This window comes from Kryptolebias marmoratus, linkage group LG2 (genome assembly GCF_001649575.2).
Source record: "Kryptolebias marmoratus isolate JLee-2015 linkage group LG2, ASM164957v2, whole genome shotgun sequence".
NCBI lineage: Eukaryota > Metazoa > Chordata > Actinopteri > Cyprinodontiformes > Rivulidae > Kryptolebias > Kryptolebias marmoratus.
In genome coordinates this window covers 17,732,671-17,754,919 of record NC_051431.1, presented here as the reverse complement: position 1 = coordinate 17,754,919, position 22,249 = coordinate 17,732,671, and the positions used below count along the sequence as shown (strand labels likewise).

At 38.6% G+C, this 22,249-nt stretch overlaps 1 protein-coding gene across 1 annotated transcript in view; it reads right to left on the bottom strand.

Annotated features, from left to right (window-relative positions):
- megf6 (multiple EGF like domains 6) overlaps positions 1-20,579 on the bottom strand; it is a 44,485-nt gene extending 23,906 nt beyond the window's left edge. The window contains exons 1-14 of the mRNA XM_017424025.3: positions 20,317-20,579; positions 19,297-19,431; positions 18,771-18,880; positions 18,487-18,591; positions 7,858-7,980; positions 6,163-6,285; positions 4,678-4,803; positions 4,189-4,308; positions 3,760-3,882; positions 2,696-2,833; positions 2,470-2,592; positions 1,983-2,105; positions 1,642-1,878; positions 1,391-1,519 (exon numbers count right to left, since the gene is read on the bottom strand). Coding sequence (XP_017279514.1) covers positions 1,391-1,519; positions 1,642-1,878; positions 1,983-2,105; positions 2,470-2,592; positions 2,696-2,833; positions 3,760-3,882; positions 4,189-4,308; positions 4,678-4,803; positions 6,163-6,285; positions 7,858-7,980; positions 18,487-18,591; positions 18,771-18,880; positions 19,297-19,431; positions 20,317-20,399 — 1,798 coding nt within the window. The 5' untranslated portion in view covers positions 20,400-20,579. The remainder of the gene's footprint in view (positions 1-1,390; positions 1,520-1,641; positions 1,879-1,982; positions 2,106-2,469; positions 2,593-2,695; positions 2,834-3,759; positions 3,883-4,188; positions 4,309-4,677; positions 4,804-6,162; positions 6,286-7,857; positions 7,981-18,486; positions 18,592-18,770; positions 18,881-19,296; positions 19,432-20,316) is intronic.
- Positions 20,580-22,249: the final 1,670 nt, after the last annotated feature.

Sequence of the window (22,249 nt, the reverse complement as noted above, 5' to 3'; positions counted from 1 at the left end):
TTTTATACACATTTACACTTTTGTCAGTTTTATATTGCATGGTTATTTACAAACAGTGGCAGCAGCAGCTAGTTGTAGCACTTCCAGTGCAGCCTGGGGCACTTCCTGTAATTCAAAATGGACAGCATAATAGAGATTTCTAACACAACATTCACAAAAACTACTTTAAGGCAACACTCAGACTAATACAGTCAGAATTAATTAATATTCTTGCAAATTGAGGAGACCTAATGAGCTACATACAACAGGTAAGACATTAACTGTTTGTGACCTTTCTACAAAACCCCGCTTCAAAAGATCTGAACTCTTGCTTTAAGGCCTGTTAAGGGTATCGGTTGTAGACCATTTTACTGTTGCTTGCTGCAGATACTTTGCATCAGTCAACAGTGCTGCCTGGATCTATAAGCTTCAGTATGTGCCTCTGAATGGTACCACCTCCAGAGTGAGTTCTTAAAGTGACAGATTGTTTCTAATGTACTTATACCCCACACGGTTCTCTCCACCAGGCCAAAGACAGCTATTAATCATGCTGCTGGACTGAAACAAAGAAGTCTCTTTCTCGAACCCAGCAGTGGACATCCTTGACCTCAGGCTGTAGTCTTGCTGTGGGCCCTGGCCACACTCCAGCATCAAACAGATTGATTCCTCTGGTCCCCCTTGTGCTCTGAAGCCCATAAATAACCCAGCCTCCCACACAGAGGAGACAGCAGATATTGATTCATGGCCCTGGATCGATGCACACAGTGAGCTATCTCATCTCATTCTTACAAAACACAATAATACTTAAGGGATTTCAAACAGACAGGAAAGACGGAAGGGTTTTGAGGGGACAACCAGCTTGTGTGGACTTGCATGGGTAAGAGTTGTTACTTTCGCTAAAAAGGTGAAGTGAGATGGTAGATTTTTTTTTGCTGCAGTAATACAGGCCAAAGGAGGCCCAACTAAATACTGAGTGCTGTACATGCTCATACTTTTCATGTTCATACTTTTCAGTTGGCCAACATTTCTATAAATCCTTTGTTTTTATTGGTCTTCAGTAATATTCTAATTTTCTGATATGATGAATTTGAGATTTTCATTTGTTGTCATTTGTAATCATCAAAATTAAACGAAATAAACATTTGAAATATATGAGTTTGTATGTAATGTATGAATATAATATACAAGTTTCACTTTTTAAATGGAATTACTGAAATCAATCTACTTTTTCATGATATTCTAATTTTATGACCAGCACCTGTACAAGCACAACACTGTTTTCCACCTTTGCTATTCAGCACTGGGTGATAAACCAGACAGTGTTTTATATGTGTATTCAGCATTTCGATGTGAAGGAGAAACACCCCAGAGCTCTGAAAATATTAAAAACGCAAAGGTTTACTGTTCTTACTCTCGTTGCAGATAATTCCGGTCCAGCCCGGCGAACATTCACACCGGTCCCTGCTTTCACTGCATGCTCCGTTCACACAGTCCTGACAGGTCACGCTGCAATCATCCCCGAAGGAGCCATCGAAACACACTGAAAAGGGAAATGATCAACTCCGAGTAACTTCTTGTGTGAAGATTTATTGAATGAGCAATAACAGTATAGATTTTGACTGGGCTCCTACATCAAACAGTCATTAACGCTTTTTACTGTACCTATGTGGCTTTCCAGTCTCAGCTCTCCTCTGTGCTCCTCCTGGGTCTCTAACTCTTCTTTATGGCGAGCATCATCATCATCATCATCAATACTGTAATGGGAGTACAGAGCTGCCGTGTAATGCAGGAGCTGAGGAGCATTTCGAAACAGCAGGTCTGGTAATCTGTCAACCTGCAGCTCCTCCTCTTCCTCATCTTTTTCTTCTTCTTCCTCTTCCGTGTCTCTGCTATACAGAGCTAGACACACCGTGTATAAAGTAAGGCTTTCGATACACATTTCTTATTTCTGCTTGCTGGTGAATGTGACAAATCTTTGTTTTTTGGGGGCACTTGTGACTCACAGATGCATGAGTGCTGGTCCTGAGCCAAGCGGAAACCCTGTCGACAAAAACACTGATATGTTCCCAGCGTGTTCACACAGTAATGCTCACAGCCCGATGTCTCTGCCAGACACTCATCAATGTCTAATGGAAAAAATAAAGATTGCACATGATAATCGTCATAACATAAAGGTTAGAAATCATTTTCAAATCATATATTCAGGTGTACAAGGTCATGCTGCTGTACACTTTGGCGTCTTTTAAAAAATGTAATTTTCCCTTAGTAACTGCATTAAATTTACCATCTTTTGTCCATGTGATGGTTGCACATAAGCAAAGTGTTCTGCTTTCCATTTTCTGCATACAAGTGGCCTTCAAAGGCCTAATTTCTGAGCAATGAGTTAGCAAGCGTGCACTGGGATCTAATGTACAACACAGCTGTTCCACAGTCTAGAAAAGACTGAAAAGCACCAGACTAGATAATCTGCTAACAATCCTGCGCACTCACCGTCGCAGCCGCAGCCATCTGGGTTGAGTCTGTGGCCGGCTCTGCAGCTGCACTCGTAGCCACCCGGGTAGTTCCTACAGAAGTGGCTGCAGCAGGACTCCTCTGTGAAACATTCATCACTGTCTGAGAAAAGAACAGAGTGCGTGAAAACAGAGGGTTCGAAAACTATTGTAACTAAAGGAGACGGGAGGTCAGACACAAATGGGTTATAGACAGGAGTTCCTACCTACACAGGTCTTCCTGTCTTGGGCCAGCTGGTAGCCATGGTTACAGGAACAGAGGGGACCGTTGGTGGTGTGCTCACAGTGATGAGAGCACCCTCCGTTGTTCTGCTCACAACTGTTTACAATCTCCATCTCAATGCCTACAGGGGAAAGACATTTTCTTCACTGGTAAAACCTAAGTATCTATTGGCAGGTCAGTAGAGGAGGTTGTTTTAATGTTTATAATAGAAGCTTAGTTTTGGGTTTTCACCAGTAGATTAGAGTGGTTCTCAACCTGTCTGGCTTTGGTAGGTAGGTAGGTAGGTAGGTAGGTAGGTAGGTAGGTAGGTAGGTAGGTAGGTAGGTAGGTAGGTAGGTAGGTAGGTAGGTAGGTAGGTAGGTAGGTAGGTAGGTAGGTAGGTAGGTACATTTATTTATATAGCACTTTTCAGCACAAGGCGACTCAAAGTGCTTTACAACACATCACTTTGGAACTCACCATCACCCTTGAATGACAAGGAAAGTTTTTAACTTCTCAAATTTATTAAATGAAAAGATGGTGCACTTTGAACCTGAGATAGAACAGAAAATCACAATATACCAACAACAAAAAAAAAAGTTTAATAATACACCAAAATGACCACCAAGTGGCGATGATAGAAAGGGAAACATTCCCTTTTACGCTCAATCAGTTGCATTTTATTTAAAACCAAAACTTTTCACTGCAGTAACTTCAGCTTTTTTTAAGAGACTCAACAATACTTTCACATATAAACATGAAATAAAAAGGTTAATTACTGAAGGAGTTTCAAAACACGATAATAAATTAAGAATAAGATGTTGATATTTTTATTGGAATGTATAATTTGTTTTCTCAAGTTTAGATGGAGTGTTGGAAAAAAGTTTAATTTATGTTAAAAAAAAAGGTTTAATGGTCAACAATGTCATAAAATGCTGAAACTTGTTGAGTGGGTCCTCATGCTGTTAGCTTCTTTTCATATTCAACAATTCAGTGTCCTTTAGGATAAAAGACTAACTCAGCAGAAGGTTAAAAAAATAAATGACAATAAATTTGTACAGTTCTTACGGTAGCACTGCTTGCCATCAGCACCGATTTCAAAACCTGGGTGGCACACACATCTGAAGGAACCCAACATGTTGACACAACCATGGGAACACTTGGCATGACCGGAGCTGCACTCATCGATGTCTGCAGGAGACAGATGATAATAACAGATGCAGATGTAGCAAATGGGACCGGACACAAAAACACCCAAACAAACAAATGACACAAGCAAAATCGAGATTTGTGACAGCAGGAAAAATGTTTTAAAAAAATCAGCCTCGTACTAAATGAGTTACTTCCAATCTCATCCAGAATCTCTGCTGTCGTTTTTTTATATGCAGTATTTTTGTTGTTTTTTTTTTTTGTTTGTTTTTTTATTTGCATATGTGTGTATGCATAAATTGAGGTTTTCTTGCGTGTGAGGGTGTGACAGAAATAGATAGTCCTCACCTTCACAGGTCTCGCCATCTCCAGCCAACATAAAACCAGATCGGCAGCTGCAGTGGACTTGGCCGCCCGTTGAACTGCACAGCTGAGCGCAACCATTCCTCTCCTCACAGGGGTCCCTCACTAACACACATATATACACACACACACACACACAGACAACAAGATTCACAATAGATAGCTCCATGGGTTATCTGTGTGGCTTTAAACAAACTTCCGAGTGATGTCTAATTTTGTAAACTACGCAAACTGCCCACACTGTAAATGTGGCAACGATGCTACAAAAATCCTTATAGAACTAAGAAATTTATTTGAAATAAGAATCAGAATTTTTACTTTGACTCTTCTCTAGCATCCTTGTTTTATTGATTTATTCATAATATTTTCCTACCAATTAGAAGTAGCCAAAAATGTTTTCTGTGTGCTTCTGTTTAGAGCAGTTTGGAGCAGACAACCTGCATGATTGGGACATTTTCTGACTGCATGACTTACGTTCGCAGTGTTTTCCATCTCTTTTCAGCTGGTAGTTCCTCCGGCACTCACATTTGTAATGATTGTTGCCAATGTCAACACACTTGTGCTCACATCCACCGTTGGACACAGAGCAAGAATTCACACCTTTACAACCAAATGAACACAGAAGCACATATAGTAAAAAAGTAATAATAAAAAAAAAACACATTTGAACACCTCTTAGATCAAAATGAAAGGACAGTAAAACTCTGTCTGACACAAGATGACAGATAAAACAATTACTTTCTTACCAAATCAGTTTTCACACCTCAAACTCAGCAGTCAAACAGTTATTGAAAACATTTGAATAAAGGCTGGAAACTGGGAAACGATATTCAACCCTCTTTAAATGTATACTACTGGTTACTATGTTAATGATATTTCCATCCTGTTGCTCCTGTGAATTCACAATGTGCCAAGTGTGAATATTAACCGTACGCCTTCTGGGTGCTCTAACTATTGACAGGGTGGCACAGAGCAGTTGTAAAACTGAAACATGATTTTAACACTGATTAAATCAACAGACAAAATTAGATAAATGACTATCTGTTAACTCTAAGCTCCAGATGGCAAATAGATTTATTACAGAACTAAAAAAATGGCTTTATGGTTATCATTTTTAAGTTATGTTAAAACAAAGCAATCTTATTTTCCTGAAAAGGTCTGAGATAAAGCTCTTGGGGGTTTTGTATTTTCTCTGAGTATTGTATGGTCTGACCTTGGGGTGAATTTGCTGGGGCACCCACTCCTGGAAAGGTTGTCAGCTGTCCAAAATATTTTTTTCTCGCTGTAGGGTGATGGATTCTATATTGTTTGGAAATTACCCTTTGGCCCTCCCTAAACTGATGAGCATCAACAGTTGTGTTTCTGAGGTCATTGCTGTTGTATTTCCTTTTTGGCATTGTGTTAACCTGTATGCTCCAGATCAGCAAACTGCCAAAACTCCTGATTTTATAGCCGTGGTCAGACTTGATGGAAATCTGTTAATCAAGTGCATTTGATCAGCAGCACCTGGCTACGAGTCTCCCTTTCAAATCCTACGGAAGAAGTGAGGACGGGTTTAGTTTTCACTCAGAGCTTTTCCACTTTGGCTTTGTTTATCTTGAATAAATGATGGCTTGGTGGAATCTGTTGTATGTTTTCAAACGCTTGAGTTTTTGAAAAATGAGTTGAGTTTGCCATGTCTTGGGTGACTGAGAATCTACACCAGCACTATATCCTGATATGTAAACTCTGTAGAACTGAAAGAGAGTGGACTTTCTTTTTACGACAACTGTACCTACAACAGGCATGGCTTTCATTGTTCATAAGCTTTCAACAGAACCTTACTTCAAAAAATCTGAGGTATGATTATTGGCACTGATGACTATTGTTAATGTTAAAGCCTGTCACAGTAACAGTACTGTCTATGTCGTTCATTCAAACCATTCTTTTTTTGCAATTGTTTTGGAGGTAAACACTTACCTATACAGGTCCGACCATCGATGTGTATTCGAAATCCTTCGCTGCACTCACAGTGATAAGAGCCTTGTGTGTTGACACACATATGTTGGCATCCTCCATTGAGTTCCTCACACTCATTTATATCTGGATACAAAGAATGTAGACATAAATTTATGTCTATATGCATTTGAAAATCTTCCAGAAAAAATAAGCCTCAAACCATGATCACAAGAGTCATCAAACTTCAACAGAAACACTCTGGTTGAGTTAAAAATGACTGAATGAAAATTTTTTGCAGTTTTACGCTATATCTCATTACACGAAAAAAATCTATGAATTATACATCACAGCACAGGCATTTTAAATAGCAAAGTATTATTAGAAAGAATATTATAAAACACAAAGGGTTAAGTGCAAGTAACATGAAAAGAACATTTAACATAGTACATAATAATAAAACCCTGAAAGATCAACATAAAACAAATCAACATCATTGTAGCCAGACCTTATTATGAATAAGAAAAAAGTATTACAAGTACAGTTACACACAGAAATGTATGTGAATTTACACACACACCATATAGTAATTAACCATTAAATGGTAGTAAGTAAAAAGTTTTGATTTTTTTTTTTTTTTAGGTCTCAAAACAAACATCCAACCAGTTTGCAGTTCACTCTAACGAGAGCCATTTAAGTGACATTAGTACTTGAGTAATGAGTTGAAATCTTATGTGCATGTAAGATCTCTGACTGATGTTTTCTGAATGAGCTGGAGCTAGGCATCTGATTGTTTGGATAAACCTGAAAAGTCTGCAAAGTTTTCTGACTTCAGAGGCCATTACTGTCTCTCATTCCACTTACAAAGATGCTAGCTCTGATTCAGAAGCACACATAATCAACTTCTCAGTTCTTCTCAGAAAAAAAGAACATATTTATCACTTTTAGAAAGCTTACACTGAATGAATGGAAGTTTACATTTTTCCTATAACTCCCTTTATATCTCAGAACCATTACCACGCTTGACTGATACTTGCTGTAGAAAGACGAAAATGAAAATAATCAATGTTTCAAAGTTTCTGGAACATAAATTTCTTATTGTGATAAATAAATGTCCAATTCCTTTTAAGAGCTGTGTTTACAGTTCATCCATGGGAGCAAAAATCTCAAAATGACCTTCAGACTGAAGTTAACGGGAAGAGTGGTGTCAAATAATGGCCAGCTTTAGGAAAATTATGATTTTTCCCAATTTTAGACATTCAAATAAAGGTTAAAAACCCCTCTACAGCTGCCTGTGGCGTGTGTGGCTGTGAAGCAGGAGTTTTCTGTGCTTGTACTTTAAAACACATGTGGCTCTGGTAGAAAATGTCTAACACAGAAAACAGAAAACACTGGAGATTTGTCAAGGTTAATCTAATCATTGGTCTCCATGTGTAAAAGGGTTTCAGTAGGAAACACATAATAGCAGCATTTTATTGGCAAATGAGGTGGTGTGTGCAGAATCAGGGCTGGGAGTAGCGGCAAAGGTAAGAGGGCGTGAGGTCTAAATGATATCATCTGACACCATCGGGTTCTGAGGCAGCGTCTACAAGAGGGCGAAGTAGCAGACCAGACATGTGCGAGCTCAGACTTTAAAGCACAAAGGGGGGAAACAGAAGGTGTGAATAGAAACTGTATTCACTAAAAGCAGTCATTTGTGTTATTATCAGTCAGTCTTACCGTGGCAGGCTTTGCCATCAGGGGCCAGTTTGGTGCCTTCAGGACACTTGCAGTAGTAGCTGCCGAAGGTGTTGCAGCAGAAACCCTCACAGCCACCTTCATCCGACTCACATTCGTTAACATCTGGGGGGAAAAAAGAGAACAAAAATATTAATTAGTCCACAAAATAATAATAATAAAAACATCTACACAACTTTTTAGCTGATTTTAATCCAACCCAGTTTCAACAAAATGCTTCTATAAAGTGTTTCCCATTTATTAATTCAAACACTCAAACTATAGTAGCACAGGTGCCAACTGTGGGTAGTTTGGGTTTCAGGATTCAAGCTTAAAGAAAATGCAACATTTAAATGGCTGGGGATCAGATTATCAATCATTAGAGATAAAGATGCTCTACTACCAAAACTATTTCAATATTAGGTCAAATAATGAGCAAAGGGGGTTAGTTTTTGTTCTTTTCCCCTAAAAATCAATCTAACAGAGTTAATTGTCCCTTCTTGCTAAACGGATACTGTTGCAGCTCAAGAAAATCTTTTTGACAGTGTTTTCTTTTTACATCAGTGAAGCTAAAAGCGAAAAAAACGCTGCTACATTGTCTGTTGCTGATAATATATATACAGACCGATAATATATACAGTAGCCTATATTTAAAAAAAAAAACAGGAAAACATTAAACGTATATCTTTCCACATGTTGGAATTTTTTTCTTCTTTCATTCTTTCTTGTCATGGTGGTTTCTTGAGTAAATGTCCATGAAGTTCTTTTTCTCGATCATCAAAATCACTGAGTTCTGCATGAAATGATTAGAAAAAAGGAGATGCTGACAGGGAATATGGTCCAAAAATGCTTATACTTACTTAATATATGTGTGTGTGTGATATATATATATATATATATATATATGTGTGTGTGTGTGTGTGTGTTTAAAAGAAACAAGATGTTTGGCATCTTGTTTGTTTTTGTTTACATTGAAAACACAGTAAACCTCTCTTCGTATGTTACAGTGGTGTATCAGACAGATGTTTCACCAAACATCTGTCTGATACAGCCTGTGGCTCTTCTTTAACAATCGAGGAAGTGCATCTAATCATGAGCAGCTTGTAATTAAAGCTTTTAATGGTTGTGTCTGTAATACCATATGTTCAGTGTCGCAGTCACTAAATATCCCACTATTTATTCTAAATATTCATAGGATGTTAACATAGATTGAAAAAACACTTTAAAAAAAAGAACTTAAAGCCTCCCGTGACCTTCTGGTGTATTTGGACTCTAAATGACAAGGGCTTGTCTTTCCTCTCTTCAGTTATGAGGGCTTCAGGAGGGTTAAAAAATATTTATTTTGTGTTTTTATTTTTTAAAAATGCACAAAAATGTTGATGTTCATCAGATTGTATTTCATAACAAACAATGGTCAGTTAAGTTTGGTGATCAAGCAAATACCAGTAACTATTGGGATGTTTTGATTTATTTTTGGATCAAATTTTAATAAATTTGAGGGCTGCGGGCCAATCTTTGTCTGAAGCAAAGAGGTTCAAACATTTTAGTGTCCTGTTCATGAGAGATGGTAGGATTGAGTGGGAGATGTACAGTATCTATAGACCAGTGGCTCATCTACAGTTATCAGTGGTTGCTCCAGTCTGTCGAAGTAAAGAAAGAGTTGAGCCAAAGAACAAATCTCTCAATTTACTGGTCCATCTACATTTTAACCCTCACTTGGTAATGAGATATAGATCCTGACTAAAAGAATGAGATTCCAGATCCAAGTGGCTGAAATGAACTTCCTTTGTAGAGTGGTCAGTTTTAGCTTTAAGATGAGGAGCTCAATCATTCAGGGGCAGCTCAGAGTTGACCTCCTGGATATTTCCCTCTGAAGGTTTTCTGGACACATCCCACTGAGAAGAGACCCAGAACTCGCTGGAACATCCTGTCTGGCCTGGGAATGCTTTGAGATTCCCCAGAACTTGATGTCTGGGTTTCTATCCTGGACCTACTGCCTGTGCAAAATGCTATGAAAAACCTGTAGATTTCTACAAGACCTCAGAAACTAAGGATGGGTCGCCAAGTTTCTTCATCAGGCTGCACCCACTCTTGGTTTCTAAGAGCATGCAGGTATGTCTGGATCATTTGGTGGAACTTCTCCTGGATTGAGCAGATTATTGCAGATTTAGCTGTCTAAATCTGCTAGTTCTTTTAAAAATGATCTTTTGCAAAAAACGTTGGGTTTGTACACATGCAGATTTTTCTGATCAGCTTTGGGGTTTTTCTAACATCTAAGAGGCAGGAAATCACTTGTTCCTGCAGCTTTTTATCCTGTGTTAGTATTACCTCTGAAACATGCTGGTGTTAGGTTAACCGTTTGGTTTAGTTCTGTGGTCATGCATTTAACTACACAGGCTGACTTACATTGGTGAACAGATCTGCCTGATGTCATCAGTGGACCTTTAACCCTCCAAGATAAAAGTTGTTGTTTTTTTATAAAATACACATTATAAAGCATTTCTTAATCAATTCCAGTCATTTGTTTAGCAAAAAAAAATAATTTTATGCTGTGTCTTCATAAAATTTCCAGACCTGACATTATTTTAGAAGTGTGTAAGCAACACAAGCTGTACCTCATAAAACACTGTTATAAACCAGAGAGTGTCTTCTGAGCAGTCCTTTTAGCTCCAGGTCTCAAGACACCCAAATATTGAAAGGCTTGAATTAATCACCAAGAGCCAGGTGTGAACTCCGAGCCTTGTACCTGCTAAACTTCATCAGTTTTTATCACACTCAGTTTTTTTTAAGGCCTTTAGACAGAGGACATCTGCTTTTAATGTGTCTGTATGTCTCTCACTATAATGTAGAATTATCACCTTACATCAAACTGTTTTTCCCATTTTAGATTTCAAATGACCCAAAGAATACAGCAGTGAAAACACTCAAAAGCCTGTATCTAAAAAAAAAAAATCTGAAATGACTCAGTCCCTACAGAACCTGTAGAAAAAAGAAAAATCAATGCTCTCAATACAACCTGTTAAAGGTTTTTTCCAAAATAATTTAAAAATTTTGCAAGCTAACTCATAAGAAAAGTTAAAACTCTTTCTGCTATAAAGCATGACTAGTGGTAATTGCTAAAACAACAGATGAAACTAAACCATAAGGGGAAAAAAAAAACTGCATTAATTTTGTGATAAATCTGAAACATTCTAAAGGTTGGAAAATTTGCAAAGATCTTACAGCTTGCAGAAGTTACTGTGTATCTCTGATACACTCATTTATAAATATTTCTGGAACACCTTGTGCCCAAAATAGAAAGTGTTGGCCTCCTGCTGCTCTGTGGATGGGGGATGATAATGGTTTCTCACCAGATAACAGAGAAAACAGGCAACTTTGGATGCTCTTGAGTCCTTCCTGCCTCCTGCATATCTCATCGGATGTTATTGACATTACCGTCCACAGCAGAGCACTGCATCCCTGTTGTAATCCCTCCAAGGACCAACATTTTTCCTCCCACTCAGAAGCCTATTTGAAGTACAGGGACATTGGATAAATCAGGAAGCCCCCAGTCATGTGTCCATCCCCCTTGTGGTAAAAACATTAGGTCCAGATCAATAACAGATCTGCAATAGACTGCAGCTGTATCTCAGACCTGTTCAATGACCTCAATAGTCACAGGAGATACTCAGATCTATACTCGGATTTTATTTTTTACGAGTAATGGAACAAAAAGAAATTGTTCATCTTTTCCAAAAGTTTTATTCCCACATTTCTACAGTAACAAAAAGAAACTAATAAGAGCTTGTTCCCGACAGTTCAAGACAGGTGGATTCTACAACCATGATCTCGGGCTTTGCCTGTAAAAGGAATCATTATTGTCCTTTTTTTCTTTAAAAGCAAGGGATAATTATTTTGCCCATGTTATGTTAGTGTGTGTGTGAGAGAGTGTGCATGTAATCGTATCATCTCTTGTCTTAGCAAAATATCTGATGAGCCACTAAATTAATTTTAATGAAACTCTCAGAAAGTAATCATTGGCTGTACATCTACAACTGATCAATCATGGACGTTAATCCAATTCAAGATGGCTGACTCAGCTAAGCAAACTTAGAAAACACAACAAAGTTCATTTTACAGGTACTGGGCTAAAATTTGGTGTGGTAGTTGTCCTCAACCCATTCTTTGAGAGCTAACAGATCTCACAAGATCTTGCTTGAGATTGTTCATAACTTCATTTTCATGGTTTGACCAGAGCAATTGCAACTCCATCCTTTCTTAGTTTAAAACTTCGGCATTAAATGTGGCGGGCAACAAGTGGAATGCCAGGCCTTTAATTTGCAATCAGTTTTTATTTTACAGGGATTGACATATTAATGAAAATGGAGAAGAAGATCCCCTTTTAGAAAAACTAAGGAAACAAGAAACCTCCAAATGTTCTTCTGAACACACAAAAGCAATGCAGCAACACCAACTAATAAATCCACAACAATCACTGCTGTTTAAAGAATTGAAAGATTTCTCCATTGAAATGTTCCACAAGATCACTGATCGAGTTCACGTATGCATGTAAAATTTAGAACTTGATCCATAGTTATTATTGGGTAAAGCACAGGGTCACTATTACAGGAAATTAGCTGGTTTCAGTGGTTACTTTATATAGAGCACTTTGGAAGAAAATATCCCATCAGATGCTGATAAGAAAAACACATGTCTCCATGAGCTGAACCAAAGGACAGCTGAGGAGCTTTCAGGAACCTGTCACACTGAGGAATGTCAGCTTCAGCAATTCTATTAGTGGTAAAAAAAAACATGAAACAAAACTGAAATTGTCCCCGAGATTCGTCATGGTTCAGGAAGGGCTGCGATCAATCAGTTGGGAAGAATGGTGACTGTCATGAGGTCCTAATTCATGCGGTCAGTGGGTTGCATTTTATTATTTGTTGAATATTCATACGCAGTAACAAGCACTACCAAAGGTTTCTCATCTTTGTTTTCTCACAGAGGACCAGTAGTCCTGAAGTTTTGGGATGAACGGTTTTTCCCACATGATTCACATTTGCACCTTTGACACTAAATTTGAGCTTTTATATAATGAATGTTTTGCTAATGTTTAAACCAGAGGGGAAAATCTTACTGGGATGAAAATTAAATTTTTGCTCCAACTTTTATAAGATTCATTCTTTTTTTTTCCTTATGGGACAGAAAACATAAATAGACTTATATTCACAGTTCTGTTCTACAAATATTTGCACTTTTACAACCAACGTTACTCCATCCACAATGAACAAATTAGGGCCTTTGATAATAAAAGTGTGCTAAAAATAAAACATTCTCTCATTGGTTTGGAGGGGAAAATGGTAGCCCTATGTCACATCTGGAAAAACTATCATGTTTGGGGAAAATGCCTCCCCCTGAAAAATGTAATTTGTAGATTTTTGTTTTATGTTCTGCAAAGACAGGACTTCAACAAAACAATACATGTATGAAAAATAAAAGATTGATGCTTGGTTCGTTTACATCATGACACAGAGACTTTAGTAATTTTATCTTCAATTGTAAAATAAAAAGTTCAAACAGAATAAAACACAAAATCAATGGGATACCTAACAATGGATTCTGTGTTGACTTTGTTGATGTGTGTCCACATGTCTGAACAATGTAAAACAAAAGTGAAAACAAGACATTTTCTGAAAGGTCTACAGAGCTTTTGCATTAATGCAGCTGCTTACTATCACAATGTGAATCAGCTGCAGTTTTGGCAACTCCTTGTATCTGCTGATGCTGTTTGTTGTCTCCTTCTATTCCTAAATCTGTGGAAAAACAGGATCCAGTCTCAAGCACTGTCCACAGCAACTATTCTCTAAAGTGCATTGAAAACAGCCAGGCTTATTTAGCGAATTCCAGATGGTTTCTGTCCTCACACTGTTGGTTGCCTGCAATTTCTTAATTTCATTCAGACCTGTGCACCAATTTTACCTAAGCAAAGCCTTATCCAAGGTTTAATGGTGTGTGACAGAGTGGGATTCATATGCAGGGGTAAATACAGCCATTACATTACAGGGTCCGTTGTTTCAGCATGTGACTTGGGCTACATTCAGACTGTTTCATACATAACAGTGTTAACACCACAGACTTACTGTCAGTGGCTGACATACAGTTCCATGGACAATGCCTACTGTATTTTATAAGAGATTGAAAGCAGGTGGCCAGGCGACCTTCATGACACACAGCAGGCTCTATGACCACAACTTGGCTGTTACACCAAAGAGAGTTTAAGGGACCAATTGATGAAATGTGCTGAAAAGAGGAAAGAAGGAGAAACACGAAATAGACTGTTCTGCACAGCTCTCCATGTAGGTTTTTAGTCATCTGAAATCTTTCAGGCCATAACTGAGCAAAAAAATATAAGGTTGATACGCTAACCTTGCATCAGTCCCTCAATAAGTCCTTATTCTTGCATAAGAGATGAATAATGATCTTCAAATATTAAGACGGTCATTATCCGTGGTCAAGTCATGGAGGGCAACAGGGCAACAGGTCCAGGAGAGAACCCCAGACATCCCTCTCCCCAGCAACACTCTCCATCGCTCCTCCTGGGGTATCCCAAAGTGTTCCCATGCCAGAGAGGATATGTAATCCCTCCAACCAACGAGTTCTGGATCTGCCCAGAGGTTACTTCCCAGTGGGACATGCGCAAAAAACCTATAAACGGAGGCGTCCTGGAGGCACCTTAATCAGATGCTCAAACCACCTCAACTGACTCCTTTAAATGTGAAGGAGCAGCTGTTGTCAAATGAGATTAAAACTGAACTACTAGACCAACAAAGAAATGCTGCCTTTGGTGCAAACTTGCTTCATAACAGATTATATCATTGTACCTTTGAGATGTTTTTCTTTGACAGAACCTAAGAAACGAGTAAGGAGATGAAGAGCGATAAATAGTGATAAAGTGAGCGATAAATCACACATTCTTAGGAAAAACTTGTTTACGATGCCTTTAAGAATGGCATTTACTGTGAACATACTGCTAAAGCAACAGAACGTTTTTACCTACAATGTTTTGTACCTTTAAAAAAAGTGCTAAAAAAATGTATGACACTGTATGACGATCTTGATACAACATAAAAAGGCATCCAGAACAAGGATGGCCTTTGCCGGGTCTTTAGGCACGTGTTAAGAATGCAGTGAGCTCCTGATTCCTGATAGAGCATGATAGAGCCATGATGATTTTGAGCATGCACTATCTTCAGCAGAGAGGTTGTAGTGGTTTGTTATTATAGTGGCAGCATATCAGAGTCCTTGGTGAAGTGCTGAGAAAGTGGGGCAGTGGTGGCACCATATTCATGGCGTGAGGTCCATGCACACCAGTGTGGCTTGGGTATTAAGAATTTCAAGTAGGACCCTAACAGCACTGGCTCTATGCTAAGGCTACAACTGTGATATTAACAAGGTCATGAGAACAACCCAGTGCAGGCGTTGATAACCATACAGCTACATTTAGATGTGATTTGGGAGAGTCATGCCATGCCAGTTATACAGAGCGTGGTGAGGGTAAAGGAGAGCGTCTCGAGGACTGAGAAAATAGAAAGGAAACTATTTTGCAAGTACTAAGAGTATAGCAGCATCATGATTGTCGTCACATTGTTGGAGGTTTTCCAAATTTGCTATAATCCAGTCATGTTCTTATAGGTCATCAAGGTCTTGAAGAGCTTAGCAGGGACATCATCCAGTCTGAAGGGAGCCTGAAGAGGCCGAATACTTTTTTCTTTGAGTCACTGACCGTAAGCACTGCATCAACTCCAGGGAGGCATATCAGACTTCTGAGTTTTTCTGTGCTCAAATAAGTTCATCTGCCAACTTCCTTTGGGGATTTTCTTGTTGCTGGTATGGAGTGTTATAGCTTTTTTTTCTTTTTTTGATTGTTTTCAAATTATGTAATTAAGTAAGACTTCCTCGGTATAAGCAACCAATTTTGCTTCAAACTGTGATCCAATATCAGTGCAAATTACTGTATATCTACTTTAATCAAAGCCTGCAACATCTGGTGTACAGGCTTCTTTGTACAGATTTTTTTTTAACTTATTCAAGAAGATGAAACTGCTGCACATCAACCCCACGAGGTGTTTTAGTTTAGTCAGTTATTTATGGATGTTTGGGGAATCATATTGCCAAAACATTTTACGTCCTTATCCACCATCAGAACATGACAAGAAGTACAATTACTTTCTCTGTAGACTTAAGCAGCAACCTCAAAATGATCTGAGCAAGAAAAACATCTACAATACTAGCAACACAATTCAGAAAGAATGATTTTTCTATGCCATTCAACAGCCGATATACATTAAACTGCAGTTTACAACACAGAATCTGAAGGACTATACATCACTGCTGCACATCTACGCCGCCAGACAAAACATGCAGCAAGTTAAAAAGCCGTCAGGGAAGGATGTAAAAAATTACAGGAAACGCCATAAAATAAATCTGATAAAGTCTTTATGACTGTAAAAGAGGACAATTGGTTTAATTTATTAGCTTAAGATAAATCTGCAGAGGTCAACATTCCTAGTTCTTTACTGTATCTGCTTTTCCTCAATCATAAGTGAACTGGAGCAGCAATAAGTCTGTCAACTGAGGAATGTAAAAGCTCACAACACAAATAGAGACTTCCACTTTTCCAAGGCTCTCTTGGTAATAAGGAGAGATTTCTGTTACAGACTGCACTGCGCTCCGTAAAGCTCCATCTAGTTTCTATAATTCATAGCAATGAGCCAATTATTAATATCATTTTATCACTGTAACCATGTTTCTATTGGACGCTTTGAAACATAACATTGTTCTATTCTATACTTCACTGAAAAAAAATGTTTTACATTTTCATTTAGGTGGAAACAAAAGAAATCACACATCTAAGTGTTTGCTTTCCATGAATAAATAGTTTTTCACATCTCAGAAAATGCTAATCACTCAAACTGGATTTGTTATTAACTACATATGCATGTCTTCATCACATGGATAAGATGTTTAAATTTCCTAAAAGCTCTGAGTACTTCTACAGCTATTTTATATTGTCATCTTTATACAGAGAAATATGGAGATTGGACATATTTGAAATTCAGGTAAAAAAAGTTGATAATAGCATTTGTTACAAATAACTCCGAACCTCAAAGCTCAGCTCTTTGTGTATGTATTCACTCATGTTTCAAGGTTCAGTAAAAAAAAACAAAAAAAAAACTGGCTGAACGCAGGAGCTTGGCTTGACTTTGAATAATGAGTTTGACAGAAGAGTGGCTAAATCTGCCTTGGGACACTGGAGAAGGTAAAGTGTTTTACAAAAAGAGACGAGCAACATGTGAGTTCCCATAGAGAACTTGAAGCACAAAACGGGTGTTGGGGGGGTTGAAAGACTTTCTGATTAGGTTTAATATTTCTGTTCCTAATCTTGTGTCAAAACACATACGAGAGCTGCCGCTAACAAACACAACACATCCCTGTGAAAAAGAAACAGGAGCGAATCTGTTTAAATCCTCTGGCAGCTCTTTCCCTTTTGGGAAAGTCAAGGAATCAGACGGGATGAGCTTTACAGTGTGTGTTTGCCTGTTTACGAGCTTGCTAAGGGGGACCAAATGTCATCCGCACATCATTTTGTCTCTGCAGGAGTTTTCTAAAAATGGAACAACTTCCCCCCTTATTTGAGTGCTGATATAAACTTGTTGAGTTTGGTGGTAAGACAATGAGAGTAGCAAGAAAATACTGAGAGGCATTAAATGTTTGTTTACAACTAATTAGCTTTTTGAGTCAATCCAATTTGAGGTAGCTACCGCAGCTAATCATCTTTAGCTAACACATTATGTTTTACAGATCTTTAACTAAAATATGATGTTAAATGGATGTAGCTGACCTTTTTTTCAAGCATTTACCTAACTGCCTTAACTCTGTCATTTTTCAGCAAAAGATGATTCTATTTTAAAACTCTGATATAAAAGGCGACAGGCGATATGCATTCCTTCAAAGGATGATAGGTCTATAATTTTCAAATTTTAAGCTTTGTACTAAAGAAAATTAAAGTGCTTTTAATAATGTCTGGTTTTTACACAAGTGGGAATCTGATTGGCTTAGCCAAAATTTCACACTTGCATTCAAAGATAAAAGTGAGTTTGTTGACTCACAATGCAAAACTCACTTTTTTTAAGCTACAGCACATGTCCAGTAAGTGTTAAACAAACAGTAAGCTTCTGTCACAAAACACTTGAAAGATGGGCATGAGAGGCCTTCTTCCCATCTCAGTGTGTTTTACTGTATGACAGGACAGAGTTGGTATGGTGGGTTGGGCTCTGCTCTACCATGAGATGTAGTCACAGAGCTGAAATGGTTGATATGTGTGCTTCGCAGCTGGAGGGTGTGATGTAGGATGACAGACAGTCTATGCCACCAGCCAGCCACGGGATTTAGAATGGGAGATGTGCTCTACGTCAACACTGCTGTTATGCAACAATGCCGTTTTATTTATGAAAGCTCGCATCGTCACAGGACATAGCCGATTCAGTTGTTGATTTATGAACAGTCAGAGTTTGCTTAAAGAAGAGCTCGTCCATTTGGGGACAGTTATTTGAAAAGGCCTAGTGTTTTCATCAAATGAAAATGAAAACTCACCATGCTGGCACTGAAATCCTTTGAAGCCCAATGGACAGTGACAGATAAGGTCCCCACTCTCTGCACATCTCCCACCATTGAGACAAGTACCAGACCTGCACACTCCTACAGGTGGTAAGCATCAGATATTACATCAGGTATTTGAGTTTGTCCTCATCAGAGCAGTTTTGAAGCTTATACATCTTTTTCTTAATCTAGACTGATTTTTTTTCAATTTCTTAACTAGTTCAAAGAAATGCCTAGCTGACATTTAAAATGTGGAAGTAAAATACTTCTATACTCACGGTGTAGACAGCCCATCTCATCATCTTTCCGGGTCCAACCGGGGCAGCATTTATAGACTGTGTGAGAGTCGATGCTGTAGACTTGTCTGTAGACTGTGTAGTATGAAGTCCTATGTCAGAGAAATGTCTTTTAAATTTTAGGGCACTACATAACAAGACTACATTTGCATAACAATTATTTTCCCTTGAATCGTTAAAAAAGCGTCTGTTTTACTCGACACAACAATTTGTGCACCTCAGATAGCTCCAAATTACCTTAAAATCTCATTATGAGAAGACTTAGGCATATAGTTTTTTATACTAGTAGTAATAATTGGCAGTTCTTTTAGCAGTTTCCTTTTTAAGTTGAGATTTCTGGCCTCCAAAACAAAGTGGATGGAAAAAAGGAATGAAAGCGTCAGTGAATGTCAGTTGATACTAAAAAGGAATGATCATAAAACACTTGTGTCTGTAACTACTCATTAAAAATGTTCCTATGTAGTTTTGAACAAAAAGTGTGCCGTGTCAAACACAAGCTCATTCTTACCTCCGCTCAAAGCCTATGCACCACCTGGGGCTGGAGCACCCTTGCTTCCACACCTTCACCATGCGGGTGAAGGCCTGAACACAAGGCTGACGGACCCCAAACACCGACATCTCCTGGTCAGAACAAACGTTTGGCCTGTGGGTGGAAAACCCAGGGAAAAGACTTATGCAATCTGTCCACGAGCACTGAGTTCATAAAATATAACTTTTATGAGGACTCTCAAGCCGAAGACTGAGCGACCCGTTTTTATTTTACTTCATACGGAGCCTGGTGAACACATTGAGAGGCTGGAGAGCCTGGTGATGCTCCAACGCTCTCACATGTGGCATTTAAACAGCAATGAATGAACAGCAAAGAACTTTCTCAAACAATAATATGTTCATGTGAATCTGAACATCAGCTTGTGTACACATTTGTGATATAGCATCCTGACTGCTGGTACATTTGTTATTTAGAAAACAATCCATGCAACACCACTGCATGAAGATACTCATTTCAAGGGGCTACAAGTCTGAACTGTGCATCACTGCATTTTGTGTAGGTAACAGGTCATCCTCCGGCAACCGTCTGGCTCCAATACAGTTTGGAGTTAATTAGAGGAAGTATTCTTCTTTTCTGGTAATGAAAATAATCCCACCTTTAATCTCCTGCACAATCTATTTAAAATCAGAACCCTGTACTTAAATGGTGTCTACAAAATAAAAAATAAATAAATAAAAATGTAAAAAGTGAAAATGTATTCGGTTATGATGAAAGCACATCCAAGTTCATGCAGGTCTTGAAAGAGAGCCTCCTAGTGGACGCTGAAGGAAGTAACACAGAGAGAACTCATTTAAAAAGACAAAGCAACATTGAAATGATTCTTTTTTTAAGGGTCATGTAACTTTTAAATCATCTATTTACAACCTGTTTTTTTATAATTTATTTCAAAGCATGTGAATGGAAAGGTTCCTCCGAACCTCGTAATTCTGCAGAAAGTTAAGAACAACAAGAGAGAAACAATTTAAAGATGTTACTCACATGCCAAGCTGCAGCTCCAGAGATGACACGACGTGCACCGTGCTGAGGAGCTTCACCCACAGGGTGAAACTGTTTGGAGACATGATTCCCAACAAAACCCAGACACGGGAGCTGGAGACTCGTCTGCGCTCAGCTTCCCTTCAGATCAAGAGCATCCTCCTGACTGGGAAGTCCTAGTTGTAGACATGGCTCATGGCTCTCTTTTTGTTTTCTGCTGCGCTGATATTCCAGAGTTCCTGTCCGGGACGTGCTGGTTGAAGCTGGAGAGACCGTCAGCCTCTGTGCTCCGCGTAAAAGCGCCACCTACAGTGACCGAGGAGCCATCCTACAACCCCCCCCCCCTTGTTCTGTTTATTTTCCTTTTTCTTTTTGTTTGTTTTTATTTGTTCTTTTGCTCTTTTTCTTTTTTTTTTCTCTCTCTCTCTCTTTCATTGATCTTTTCTCTCCCTGTGCTGACACAAGTTCTTATCTCTGAACTCTGATCAGCAGCTTCCAGGTGGAAATCCCAGCGATGTGCTGCATGTTTAGAAGATCCCTCTTGAGTCACCAACAGCAATTTAAGACTTTTTGGTCACTCATTGTTGCTTGTTGCTACAAATTAATCTTACCTGGGAAGTGAATAAAAACTACAATCTTATTAAAATCTCTTTGTAGTAAGATGTTGGTTCAGTTAATCAGGAGCTGTGGATGTTTGCAGTTTCTGCTCCTACAGTTTGTGAACTGATACTTTTAGATGTGTGACTTTTGTTGTCCTGACTCCTGGTCATGGCTGGAGGGGTAGAAATCAGCCTGTGTATGTACATCCTTCACAATCGAACATTTATAAATAACTTTGTTTGTGAATAGTTTCTCGTTTGAATTTCACTGAATTTATTACTGAATAAACCTGCCTTTAAATGCTCTTTTTTTTTTTCAGACCGTTCAAACCCTGACTGAATGCACCAGTGAAAACTTTACTCCCAGTAAAAAAGACATTTTTTAATCTTTCTTACTTTTAGGTTATTTTACACTGTGCTTCAAAATATTAAACACACATTTAAGTCACATAACACTCATTTACCCACTCAAAGGTAAATATTAAACTCCATGTTGAGTTTATTGGATTATTTATGAGGCCCCTGGTATCTTTGGGCCTCAGGAAATTACTGAGCATTTCTTAACAGTTCAGATCACCTCTGTGAAAATGACATATTCAGAAATATCAAAAGCACTGTTCAATACATTTTATCATATTTTCTCCATAAAATAGGAAACATTAAATTGTTGACCTTTGAAAGTCTGTAAAAAGAGATAAATGCTGATGACAGCCCATTCTCAGCATCAGCTGAGGTAAACTTTATTAATATACACATATTGCACTTTGCCAAAGAGCTTATTGACATAAATATTATTTGAGATGTGATAAATACACGTTTTTACAAAGTATTTCAAATGTTTCAAATATTTTATTTAGAATAAAATGCCAGGACTGAGCCATGACCCCAGGCATGAACTGAGCCTGAGGAGGAGGAGGAGCTGGAGGAGGAGAGAAAGAGCAGGTGGAGGACTAGCTGCTTCTTTCTTTGAAAGTTCATCGTCCTCTTGGCATTTTGCTTGAATGCCGGTAAGAGCTCAGTCAGTTTTGGGCTTGAAGGAGTACGTCCTGGAGGAGGAAGCTCAGGTTTTGAGGAGACAGGGCCTGCAGCAGGAAGACAGCGTTTTGGCAGAGCAGGTACAGCAGCAGGAGGCTGGTGTTTTTAGTGGCCAGGGTCTGCAGCGTGACAACGGTGTTTTGGAGGAAGAGGTAATGCATCAATAAGTATGCTCTTTCGTTGAGGACACATTCGTTTTGAGGGGACAGTGTCTCCAGCAGGATTGTAGCTTATTGATGGAACAGAAAACAGATCAATAAGCGTGAGCTTTTGTGGAAGACGTACTTCAGCAGTAGTCTGGC